Here is a 13,086-nt window from a genome sequence, read left to right as displayed (position 1 = left end):
TTCCAGCTTTTAGTTGAGTGTGGTAGATTGTTGCCTGTGCATTCGTTTCTGTCACCACGTTGCGAACGTTTCCCCCCGGCTGTCGGGTGTGGAGTGGCTGCAGTTAGACACAATAACTAGTTGGTAAATTTTAATCGTAGACTTGCAGTGAACACACAAACACACTAGTATTTTTTTATTTTTGACCACGGGTCTCCTTTTGTGATTTACGAAACACTTCCTTTTTAGACTTGTTTTATTCTAGAGCCTTTATAACATGCAAACATTTTCAGACTTCTTGAACCTGTTTACATAATCTGCCATTACAACCACAGTGCTTTAAAGATTTGATATGACAGACTAATGTGAAACGGTGATAAAAGTGTGGTTTGTATTTCCATTGTGGCTTTTTGGGGGAAAGAGAAGCATCCAAAAGTTCCAGGTCAGTAGTTCCTCCAGGACTAGAGTTGAGCTTCACTGATCTAAATTATTCTATTTTACCTCTGGCTGCATGTTTGGAGTCAAAATGCCGTTTGAATGTGAAACTCCGACCTGGTCTTGAGTCAGTTCTTGCTTCAAACGTGTAGTATTTATGTGTTTAGCTCCATTTTCCTTTCAACTCTTGATTTTTTTTCTGTCACTGCTAGAAACCTGCCGCCTTCACTGAAACTTAGCTGTGTTCACTATAATTAAAATGATCTAAATAAATATCCTTTAAATGTTTTTCTTAGACAATACCAATTTCTTCTAATGCTTAGAACGTGTAATGAAGAAGGTTGCAGATTGAAGAAGATGGTAAGATTAAGAAATGACAAGATTTCCCCTCATTTTATTCCTACAAATACAACCTTTATTCAACCCAGCGTGGTCAAGAATACATTCTGTTCATTGATGTGTGCATAGACTGAAAATGCTGGAGGCTTTTTTTTTTTTTTTAAGCTCTATTGCTTTTAAGAAATAGGGAGGAAAAAAAAAAATGTAATCGTTTTTGACCTGTCGATCACTAGTCAGAGATTAAGGCGAAAGTAGTCAATTCTGATCTCTGGGCAACTCATCTATTTAAATTCTCTCCTCTCTTTCTCAAAATGAAATCTAAATTCGGTTCATGTGCACCTGAATCTCTCAGGCTTGTAAGCGTAATGGACAGTGACACATTATCTCATGTAAGACTGGTCAGAGGCTTCTGTCCAGGAAATTGTGCGTCGCGCTCATCTTCTCCTTCCTTAACTTGCAGAACGTGCAGCAGCATGAATGCACTGGTACCCTTGGCCTCCTAATGAGCTTTTCATTCGGCGCTGTAGAGGACTGTGGACCTGCATTGACATTCACCTCCATCAACCAGAAAATGAGCATCGATGAGACACGCCCAGCAGACACTGAGAAGGGCCAGGTGAGAGGAGAAAAAAAAAAGAAAAAAGGAATGCTATAAACACCACGAAGGAAATGAGACTGGAGTCTGTTGTTGCTGTAGAAACAGACCGTTGGCAGCGCTGAGGCAATGCTAGTGGAATGAGGGAGATAGTTGGCTCCTAAACGCAGACATGCTGCAGCTTTGCTCCTGGCAGGGTCGTCAGAAGCTGCAGGATCGCTTTGGTTTTCCACTTTGCCACATCAGTGAGTATTCATGTAGTGTGCCCTCTGAGGACTGGTCCAATGTTTCAGAGCTCAGGAGCTTTTTTTTTTTTTTTTTTTTATAAATAAAAGCTTCTTAAAGCGCAAAAGAAAAAAAAAAAGTCAGGTGAAACCTATTTGTAAGAGCAGGAATTGTGCATAACCTGCTGCCTGGTCTCTGTCATCTTGATTGATGCGTTTGTTGGAATCCGCAATACTTTCCAAACGGGCCAGAGACGGCGGCCAGGGCTGCTGTGTTATCCTTTTCTTTAGGTGTGACAGCCATCACCCTGGCCTTTGCATGCACGCAGCATAAACAAATCTTCAATCTTCAAGGCTGTGGCCTTCGTCGAGCTTGTTAATAAATTACAATGGGACAGCAAGAAAATCTCAGGATGGTGAGACAAGATGGGCTGAAACGGGCAGAGAGGGTCTGTGTAGGAACCAGATAATCTGGATTTTACTGAGCTGCTGCCAAAAACCATGTTTTTATCTAAACATCACATGACTTCCTCTGCAAGTTATGAAGAAATAAAGTTTCTCCTTTTACTGCGGATTACAAATGCTATTAAAAAATCAACTACCTACTTTCTGCACTTGTATACTACATGTCTTTGTTGCTATTTTTGCTGTGTTAAGGCCTCGCTTTCAGTTCCAACTTAGAAAATAGGTGGAACGTATTTATTGGAGTAGAGTAGCTCACTTTCAAGTGATTTTCACCTCAGGGGCCTGTAGCAGCAGTTATACTAATCTTTCCTAGGGACTTGTGATGAATACTAAAGTTGTTGGACAACTGCATGGTAAGTGCACACTTAAAAATGTTCTTCAAAAAAAACTTTGCTATTATTCTTTTTATGTTCTTCTCATGTTAGTGTAATTTTCCTTGACCCTTGTTCCTCTATTTTCTTTTAAATAATTCGAAGCGACCTCATTTATTAATGGTACTCTGCATATAAACATGTTTTCGGCTATTTTTCACAATGTTCAAGAGAAGGGAAGCCAAAGGATTTAAAGTAGACATCACTGTGCTGTCTAAGTCAAAGACATGGTGACACATCTTGTATTGCGTATCTGCATACCGATCTTTCTGATGCTGCTATGTATCACCCACAATGTTATTCCCAGATCAGTTATTACGACTCCTGAATGTCCAAAACAAGCTTGTTTATCAGAGCGTACCAGATAGATTATCACTGCAGAGCGACGTAGCGCAAAATGGCAGAGATAGTGGAGTTTTTTTTTTTTTCCTGTTTTTGAGCTTGGAGCAGAGCTGTCCTTGGTTGGCTTATCTGTAAAAGTCATTCCTGTTTACCATGTTATCCAGCTCTCCTACCATATTATGGTTTTGGCTCCAGGCTGAGATAGAGGAGCAGACAGCTTCTGAGCCTCTGAGTTGTTGAGGGAGTGTTTGTTGAACTTCTGCCACCTTTGTAGTACAACAGCAGTGGAGTTTTAGCATTTTTTGTCAGTGTGGTCGGAGACCCATAGATGCTCGCAAATCCACTTCAGACCAGTAGCAGATACTCCACAGATGTTGTTAGTTGATGCTGTAGCCAGTAAAATAAATCCCCACTCATTAGTTGATCTTCGACAAAGTGTCGGCTTCACTTTGCTGCCATAGCACATCTTTGACTCGTGCTCCAGCCAGAGATTGAACCCCTGGTTTTCAGATTAGAGACCACCTTTAGGCAAAAGACATCCACCAAGAATTTACCCAGAAAGTTTGTCCATCTGCTTCCTTGTAGAGACCTGACCTCGGCCACGTTCCATGTGGAAATGATTCCACTTTCCTAATATTTGCCCAACGCAGACTGACGGCTAACTAAACATTAACCAGGGGTTGTGAGAGTGGAACAGTGATAGGAAGGAAGTTTGAGTAAATAACAAGGGTGGTGAAGATGTGGAAGATACTTGGAATAGGATGGGAAATTGAGAAATTATGCTTTAGATAGCAGTGGAAATTGTATAAACCTGCTGGGATTCCAGGCTCATTTCTTTTCAGAAAATTGACTGAAAAATTCAGCCTCTCGTTCTGCACACGTCGCCTCCATCTTTCCGTCAGCCTCCTCCTAACCAGAGGTGAGATTGATCGTTTCGGCTGGATGATCACAGTTTGCAGGTTCATTTGAGTTGCAGTCCCTAGTCCTCTTAATGTGAACTGTAGCGGTGCGGACGTACACCCATTTGGTGTGTTGGCATAGTTGCTGTTTTGGCTGAACCCAACCCACTGAGCGAGGAGGAGGAAGAGTGAAAGTTAATCAACTGCATGTCATGTAAACAAAGCACAACCCACTGTTAAACCACAGCACTCAGATTCTTGACACAGTCGTTTATTTCATCATTGCCGGACCTTGTGGTGTCATAAAGATGGGGTCCGTAGATCCCCTTCACAGCTGCTGTAAAGCAATGAGCAACAACCCCTAAAAAAAAAACCCTAACCCCTAAAACTTCACAAATTTTAGGAGGGGGAATGATGATTTTTGAGAGATGAAGTCAGTTTAAAGGGAGTGAATGCACAGAGCCTGCTGTCGCAAGCTGTAGGGTCGTTGGCCACTAGCAAGTCTTTAGTTGCGTTCATATCAGTCCTGCTTTTTTTGTAACTTAAGCGGCTTCTCTAATATTACTGAGTCATTTGGAACAAAGCATCTGAGTAATGCTTCGGAGTAAGTCTTTCTCCCATCGCACAATCAATTAAAGATGCAAATAAATGTTGTAACAAGTTTCAACAATCAGCATAGCATAGGAAAGCATGAAAGCACAGAGGAAGAAAGCCGACATCATCCTCAGGAAACCTTTTCCGCTGTAAACACCCACAGCAAAGCCAGATGTGTGTTGACTGAAGACTTTTCGAAGCAGAATCGGATCTCTCTTCATAAATAAAGGATGATGCTATGCTTGTCGTCAGCGATGGGTTGATTGAAGGTTGTGGCATTTTTCTGAAACCCAGTTGACCCAATGTCGGAGCAAGAAACATGTCCGGGAACATGAGGAGGATGTTAAGTGTAAGAATACACTTATCATTACAGGTATGTTATCCACAGCTCTGTTGTTGATCATTCACCCCACCATGTGAATTTTAAGTTTGAATCTGAGCTTTTTATGTAAATCAAAACCCGAGGCTTTGTCCTTGCCGGTTTGCTCGAGCCATGCTCCTCTCAGACAAACAGATTTAACCACAGCCTCTGAGAGGACACTATGTCTACTCGGGGTAGAAAAAGCTGAAGAGAAACAACCAAAAATAAATAAATACTGAAGCGATTTCTCACCAGAATGTTAATAATGATTTGTATCCTTGTTGTCCCTGAGACGTAAATTATCCAGAGTTGCTATGAGTTCTGTCTACGCGGATCTGTCTCCTCGGTTTCTTTGATGTTTCACTGTCTAATTTAAATTCTCTTTATGCTGCTTGTATTTGTGTGTATAATGATCAATGATTAGCTCGAATCAAGTTTAAATTCTGATTCCCTAAAACAAAAACAAGAGGGAAAATAGTAATGGACCCACAAACACAAGCTTTTGTTTTTCTCTTTCTGTTTGAAAGTAAATTCAATCAGATAGATTTTCTCACCACTAGTTATTCTGAAAGCCTACACTCTTAAACTGAATTTGTACCTTTGAACAAGAATTTTGAGAGTATCTGATCTGAATCAACCTGTGCAGTAATTGCGCAGTGTTCCTTTTTGAGGTTGGGGTTTGTTCATGACCGTGTCAGCAGGGGGCAGTTGAAAGCAGCTTTTTGTCTTTCTGTCTCTGCAGGACAGGTCAACTTGACATTAATGTGCAAGCCAATGTGATTTATGATAGGTGCAAAATGGATAAAGTAGAAAATCCTTTTTTTTTTCCCCTTAAAAAAAAATAGAAAAAAAATTATTTTCAATACTGAGACATGGATGAAATATCATTTCATGGTAAATCTCGTTTTACCATCAAATGATATTTGTTAAACTTGGATACTTCCTGTAAGTGCAAATTAACCTCTAAGTGCAAATTTCTGTATTTATCTGGAAGGCAAAAGGTACTGGAGCTTAACATAGTTCTTTTGGAGCAGTTATAGGTGGAGCGATTGATTTCACAAGCTTCATTCTTCATCATTGTACAGACTGGAAGAGGAAGAGGCTGTGTAAAATCAAAGTTGCTGTGCGAAGTAGATTGAGCTGGTGTGCAAAACTTTAAATCGTCTTAATTCACCTGACAAGACGCAGTGAAACAAAAATGTGTGAAGTCTTTTGTTGAACCCTTTTGTTTACCGACAGATTCCAAATGTCTAAGGGTGGCGTGGTGGTAGGAGATGAAGGGATTATATATCCTTCCTCTTCGTGTCATTAGCTTTTGAATGAGAAAATGTGCACAGATTTCTGTCAAGCTGGATCAGAAACACTTCACCATCGTTGCTCCATAATTCCATCCGTTGGCCGCAGTTGAAGGCAGAAATTTGAGGTTTACATGAAGGGGGGGGGGAGGGAGTTGCAACCCCAGGTGCCTTCGTGTGCCAAGAGCCCCCCTGTGGAGAGGTGGTCTGGTGCAGGGAAGCTGCTTACGACTCCTACATCCTGTTTAGATCTGGAAACAGACGTAGCAGAAGAGCTGCTGCTCTGGTGGAAGAGGAAGCTAATGGCTTCAGAGGATTCGCACATTTATAAACTCCCAAATTAGTATATTTACAGAGCAGGTCTTCTAAACCTGGCTGGGGTCAGTGATGAGGCGCCATCTGTTTTAGCAGCAGGTGAGGACTGCTGATGTCATCGTGAGTGGACCGCGGCCTGGAAGGGAACGAGGTGGATGCAGGAGGGCGGGGAGGGGGGTGTAGTTGTTTCTGGTCTCTCTCTCTCTCTCTGTATCGAGGTCAGTCTTGCAGAGCTCAGAGCAGATGATGGATTTAATGGCCTTGGATAGAGCTGCTCTTCACTCCTTAAAGGGTTGAGATGGGCAATAAAAACCAGAGTTGGCCTTTGTAACACTCTTCAAGACTGAAATTTGAAAAATAAATGATCATATAACCGGTTGTCCTCTTCAGGCTGCTGTCTGTAGGAAAGACCAAATGGGCCTTTGCCTGCAGCCTGATCGGTAAAAAAAAAAAAAGGAAAAAATTATACAAACAGTGATAATTGCAAAAGGTTTCATTATGCATGGAATATTTTAACACTTCGTTATTCAGGTTTTTTACGAATAAAACTTTAATAATGTAGCATGAATCTTTTTCATTTTTTTTCCAATACACCCAAATATTATTCGTTGCATTGAGGTGCCACCAGAAGTCACTTAGTAGGTGTGTGTAATTTAGGCTTTGTCTAGTAACTCGGAAATTTGGCAAGAAACATTTTGTGCTGGATTTGTCCACATAAAGATAGGAATTTTTGGTTCGGAAAAACAACTTTTTAAAAGCTATGTCTGCTTATTTGTAGACCGAACATCTACAGATAAATGGAAACAATGTGATTAGTTGCACAACAAATGTTTTCTCACAGCGCTTTAGAGGACTAACTGGTCCAATCACATGTACAGACTTAAGTAAAGCACATATTGGGCCATGTTTAGTTTCTTTTTCCCTGCATCTGTGTTGCATTGTTCCAATACTGCTTCCATTAAAGTCAATAAGTAAAGCAGGGCATAACCTAGAGGAACGTTTCAATGATGTTACACACGACCAAAGTGAAGTGGTAGAAACACACACTCTGTAATGCATGCAACACCTTTAAGATTTTTATTTGTAAAACAAAAAATGTGAAAATCGTGTCCTTCCACCTCAGCTACGTCGACTTATCACTTATCACATGCACTTTTAACATAAAACGTTACATTAGTTCAAGGTGTATGTATGAATGCTGCAGTGAGAAATTGCTCATTAGTGGCCACTTTGTTTAATCTTTGCAGGGTCGCTCACTCACTTTTTCCCTTCCTAACCTGTTCACAGTAATTGTTTGATCCTGGAGACACGAGGTCAGCCAGGTCGAGACTGTGAAGCATGATAAGCTCTGCCGTAGATGCTCCGTGCTGCCGTCTGCATCCCAATAGCCACTAATGACTCACCTCAGACTCACATTCGCTTGCATATTGTGCAGAATTAATGAAGTTTGCTGCCCTGCGTTGTAATGTGAGAAGGAATTAAAATTAAATTTGCGCTATATGATGATTATATACTGATAACTTATCTCATCTTAAATGCATCACTTGCCTTAGGTGTTTGATGTTGAATACTGATAGAGCAATAAATGCCGCAGGAGCTTTTAGTCTCTTTTGTTTTCTTTTAAGTCTTGATAAAACACAGATGTTGGCAAACAACACTCAGCCGTATATATCTGCTGGGAAAAAAAAATAATTTGCATTCCCAAATCCCTTTGGTTTGAAATTTCAACAGATTTTCATTCGACATGTGGTTATTAATGAATGCACACATCAAACTGGGGAGTCGTATTGATTCAGCAGAGCGAGGGGTGTGAGTGTTGGCGCTGATGTATTTTGTCCACTCACATCAGACAAGTAAACTGTGAGTCATGCGCTGCGGAGAGGCAGCAGGTAGATTTAGGATCCAAAATTGTTGAATTACCAGAAATAATTACTGGTAGACCTCAGTTTTAGCAATCATCAGTATGACTCAGAGTGACTGCAGAGGCATAACGTGAGGTGAAGAAGAACCTCACAGGCAGAAATTTATGGAAAAATCATGTCGGTCGCATACAACAGTGATGGAGAAGGTGACTGCAGTCCTAAGAGAGAGAGCAGCTCGAGTTCAGATGACTATTTGTTTGAGGGGGGGAAAAATAATCGAGTGGAGCAGAGCAGAGGTGTTGTCATGATGTGGGTCCGACTCTGAAGCATTAATCACCATAAAATATTTATATTATTGAGATATTTTGCAGGGTGGCTGAATATGAAACAAGTGCAATAATTGTGATCATAAGGAGCTCTGCTGCACCATCACAGCTTGCAGTTATTTCTAATAATCTTAGCAAATACACACATGTTCATATTTTATTGTTTTGCTTGTTTTTAATGACTGCGTCGTTTTTCACACTTGGTCTTCAGTGTAGAGCAGCTGCTACAACACCGCAGCCTTGTTTGTTATCATAGTCCTATAAAGAACAATGTGTTCTGCTCTGTCCCACACAGTAGGCTGTTGATTAGTGAGCTAGACCTTTATGTGCCTGGTCATAAAAATCTGCTGTCAGGAAGCCAGTGATGGACGTCACCAGTGACGTGTCAACGTTACATTAGAGACAAATTGTGCATTTTTTATTTTTGACAGACTGACATGAGACTGTTAAAATAAGAATTCATTTAAAAATGGCAAAAACAGCTAATAAATATCTTAGAATTATCACAAAAATGACTTATTTGGGAAAGTTTTATTTTATTCATTTTATTGATAAGGTCTTGTTTTTTTTTAACCCACAATTATTATTTTATTCATTTACTGGATTTTTTATTGTTTTCATGACATCCTTTTTAAAAAAATAAATAAATAAATGCCACAATTATAATATCATATTTATTCATTAATGAGGAACAAGCTAGATACGTTTTAAAATTTTAAATCTACTGTAATGCAACTTAAGCAATATAACCTTTCATTTGCCATGTTATTGAATCACAGTAACCTTTCCTTTTTGTTCTCAATTTAGTTTTATCAATAATTTAGTGATTTCAGTTATAATTAATCTTTGCGTCATTTGGACCTCTCTATTAATTTTTAACAATTCTCTTTCTATATATATATATATATATATATATATATGTATAAAATTAAGCTAAAATTTTTTCTTCAGTGCCTTCCAAAAGTTTTCACACCAGTGAACGTTTGCACATTTTTTTCACGTTACAAACAGTGCCGTATTTTATTTAGGGTTTTATTTGGTTGACCGATGCAAAATAGGATGCTTCTAGAATGAGCTACAAACTCTTAACAGCATTTGTGTTATTTTCCTTTTTTTGTAGCACATTTTTTGTTGTTTTCTTATTAAACTTCTTTGACTTGATGCTGATGTTGAGCCACCAAGTCTCTACCAGCTTTATATATCTAGAAACTGACATTTGTTTCAATTTCTATTTTCAAAATGGATCACGTTCAGTCAAATTGTAATGTAGTTAGCATCTATTTCCACAGATGCTTTGTTGGCTTCATGTCTGGACTTTGACTGGTCTCCTCTTAATGCATGAATACTGCATTAATATTTCATTGTAGATCTAGCTGTTTAGTGTTGGGTGCCTCTAATTTTTTTTTTCCAGCATTTCCATGAACTTTTATGGAAATTCACATTAACTCTTAAAGAAAAACTTAAAAGAAAAACATGACATCAAGCTGCTGCTACTTCTACTTTTCATTATGAGATTACTAAAACTATCAGAGTGATGTGCAGTGTTTGTTTCTTACAAATGTAACATTTTAATGGTCAAAAAGTTTGGTTTTGGCTTTTTTTTTTTCAACAATATGTTCACTTTTCCATTTTTCCAAATTTCCTGCTTTCATGACTCATAGCTGTTCTGTAGAAAGATTCTTTCTACTGAGCTGAAAGGTGGACTTCACCTCATCATAAAACCTCCCGTTTCATAATCTGATTTAGATAGAATACGTTGAACCAGCGACATATAAATACTACTTCAAACGCTTTTAGTTTCTGTTCGCCCTTGTGTCATGAGGAAACTAGTCTGTAAGTCACAAGCTTACTTTGTAAATTCAGAACAAAACTCGAGAGCATTCTGCGCCCTGCCTGACCCCGACCTCGCAGCCTGAACAGAAATAGCCCTAAAAGGGGACAAAGTTTGTTCCCCTCCACCTCTGTCTGACCACCCTGCTGATGGTCACATGTGCGTTCTCAGCAGGACCCCCCTTTCAGCTGTCCCCGTCGGCTTTCGCAGTCCGAGATAGATGTTCCGCGTCGGGCGCCAGAATTGAAAAGAAGGAGGAAACGGCGAGCAGTGAGCAGTGGGTTGTAGCTGGAAATCAATAAAGCTACTATGCAGCCAGCAAGCTGTTATTTCGGGATGATGAATCGATGCTTTTGTGCTGAGGCCATGCTGTTACAGTGATGGCCTACTTAATGTTTTTTGCCTCTTCATTTTAGACTCTGGATTATGTCCTGTGAATAGCAGAGGCTCAGAATAGAAGAAAAGCAGAGCTCCAAATCATATCACTGGAAGCAATTCATGCAATAAATTATTCTTTGGTGATTTTTTTTTTCTTTATTTGCTTCTTATTTTCACTCGTGTTTCTTTTGTCACGTTCCCTTAATTGGAGGTAGATTTGACTGATGCAGCAGGAATACAAGCTACAGAGCTGTAGTTATCAGTATGCATGACTATATTTGAATATGAACTGAAAAGGCTATTACAGCTCAATTTCATGCCCAGAGGGAGACCAGACACGTTCCTCTCTTTACAGAAATCAGTCTGTCAGACGCTCCTCTGCCCCTCATCATTTTATCCTAAAATTCTGTCTTTAACCCTCCATCCAGCTCTAAAACATTTCATCTTCTCTTCTGCTCGCTCTGGTTTTGCAAGGACATTTTAGACTGTCAGATGTGATTGTGTTGGGTGGAGTTATTATTACATAATTTAGCAAATGCCTCTTAATCAGTGATATCAAGATTTATATGTTTATCCCTTTAACCTTTTACACTTTGAATTTTGTGGTTGTAACATGTTGGTGTATTTTATTGGGTTATTATGGGACAAACCAACACAAAGTAGTGTATATATGAGACATGGGTCAAAATTGATACACAGTTCACATTTTTACAAATAAAAGGAAAAAAAAACATGTATTTCAGTTCAACCCTGTTTACTGTAGCATTCATGAATAAAATTAGAGATATGGTACCAAATAAGGAAATGGAGCCAATTTAATCTCGGGTATTTTTGTTGTTTTTTTAAGTCCTCAGTGGCTTTTTAGAAAACACTGGTGAACAAACAGCTTCAGGAAGACCACAGCAGACAGGTCAGGGAGAAAGCTGGAAAGAAGCTAAACTGTTTAACGCTTTGAACGTCTCACTGAGCTGTGTGCAACTCTTTGGCTTGCATGCTAATTATTATTTGTGCTAAAAAAGGAACAACTAAGACTTCAAATCAACCTGAATACACCCGCAGAGCAATCCTTAAGGAAGAAAGCTTTTGGATGATGCAACCTACTTGAGCCTTAACTTTTTCTTAAGGCTAAATTATCTTTTTTTTATTATCCTCTATTCACTAAAGTCTTTTAAAGTTTTTCTTTGTCTGCAGGTTTCATTGGCTGTCATTCAAGGACAATTATTGAATTTTGATAGTGGAGGCTTGTTAAAGGTGTATATATGGCTACAAGTGAGTTGCTCATTATTTAGGAGATTCTGCTTATAGCTCCACAACGATACAAACAAATATAACCAGTGTTGCAGTAGGAAGGCTTATGCCTGGAGCACACTGTGCGATTTCCAAAACAGGACCTAAACATTGTCTCATTGTGTGGGATCAGTACAATAATAATTTCTGTCATGCTCCGCAACAAATGATGTTAATATCAGACACATCAGATATTAATCAAACAGCAAATGGACGAATAGGACTATGGGTTGTAACGTTCTCTTTATTAGAGTTAAAAAGAGGGAAAGGCGGATGCTGTGGAAGCGATCCAGGCTGGGCTTCACCATTTTCCCAGACAATTTCTCACACACCTTGATATTTGTCTTAGGTCGTCACTGGTCATGGTTGGTAGTTGGTGCATCTATCACCAAGAACCACCCCAGACCATCAATTCAAGCTCACAACCAGAGATTTTTGTTCAAGCCAAAAAGGCTTTGACTAAAATCAACTGTAGTCAGTCTGTATGAGCTCGACTTTAATTTAAAGCGTGTTCATGTGCTGGAAAGGCCCGTCAAAGTTCAGAGCAAAAACTTTTCGGTTGTTAGATGTGCCAAGCTAGTAGACGCATGCATTTAAACGTGGCTTTCCAAGGTATAAACTGAGGGACTTGCATAATTTTCCCAACAGTTTTCAGTTGCATGCTTCTTCCCAATGGCCTGACAGATAGTGAGTCATACCAGAGGATGTTACAACCACATGCTTCCACATAGCTCCGTAACTCCTGGTAGTTGCTCTTTTGTTCCTCAGAATGTCAAACGTTGGATGACCATGTCGATGTGGAAATCTTATACTTGTACTTAATCTGCAAGAGCTGTTCAAGGGCAGGGAACCAACAAGGAGCTACTCCAGCCTGTCTGTGAACTGCATATCACGCCACATGTAAATATAGATCCAGTATGTTTTGTTTATTGACTTTGATGCTACAACAACAAAGGCTTTTCTCTATAATCCCACTCTCCCATTATCTTCATGTGAAAAGGCCCTTCTGACTGTTCTGCTGCTCTGAGAGAACATTTTTGTTTTTTCAAGTGAAATGGTTGTTAGCAAGCTGAGTCACCAGCTGGCAATCTTCTCTTTTTGCGCCTTACTTTTGTCTGAAAAAAGCCTATTGACTGTTTTCAGGCTGCAGACACTGGTGTTGACATTTCTGCTGTGAATCTGAAGCAT

The 13,086-nt window shown here is 39.5% G+C and overlaps 1 protein-coding gene across 7 annotated transcripts in view; it reads left to right on the top strand.

The window, feature by feature from the left end:
- marchf8 (membrane-associated ring finger (C3HC4) 8) overlaps window positions 1–13,086 on the top strand; it is an 87,712-nt gene that overhangs the window by 35,049 nt on the left and 39,577 nt on the right. For 4 of the 7 annotated variants that reach the window (XM_008429605.2, XM_008429604.2, XM_008429601.2 and 1 more), the window contains exon 3: window positions 1,214–1,369. The exons of the other annotated variants lie outside the window; for them this stretch is intronic. In XM_008429605.2, the coding sequence (XP_008427827.1) occupies window positions 1,214–1,369 (156 nt within the window). The remainder of the gene's footprint in view (window positions 1–1,213; window positions 1,370–13,086) is intronic. 7 annotated transcript variants of the gene reach the window in all.

The sequence above is a fragment of the Poecilia reticulata genome, linkage group LG15, assembly GCF_000633615.1.
Source record: "Poecilia reticulata strain Guanapo linkage group LG15, Guppy_female_1.0+MT, whole genome shotgun sequence".
In the NCBI taxonomy this organism is placed as follows: domain Eukaryota; kingdom Metazoa; phylum Chordata; class Actinopteri; order Cyprinodontiformes; family Poeciliidae; genus Poecilia; species Poecilia reticulata.
Note: the sequence above shows the minus strand (reverse complement) of the source record. Positions and strands in the feature narration are given on the sequence as shown.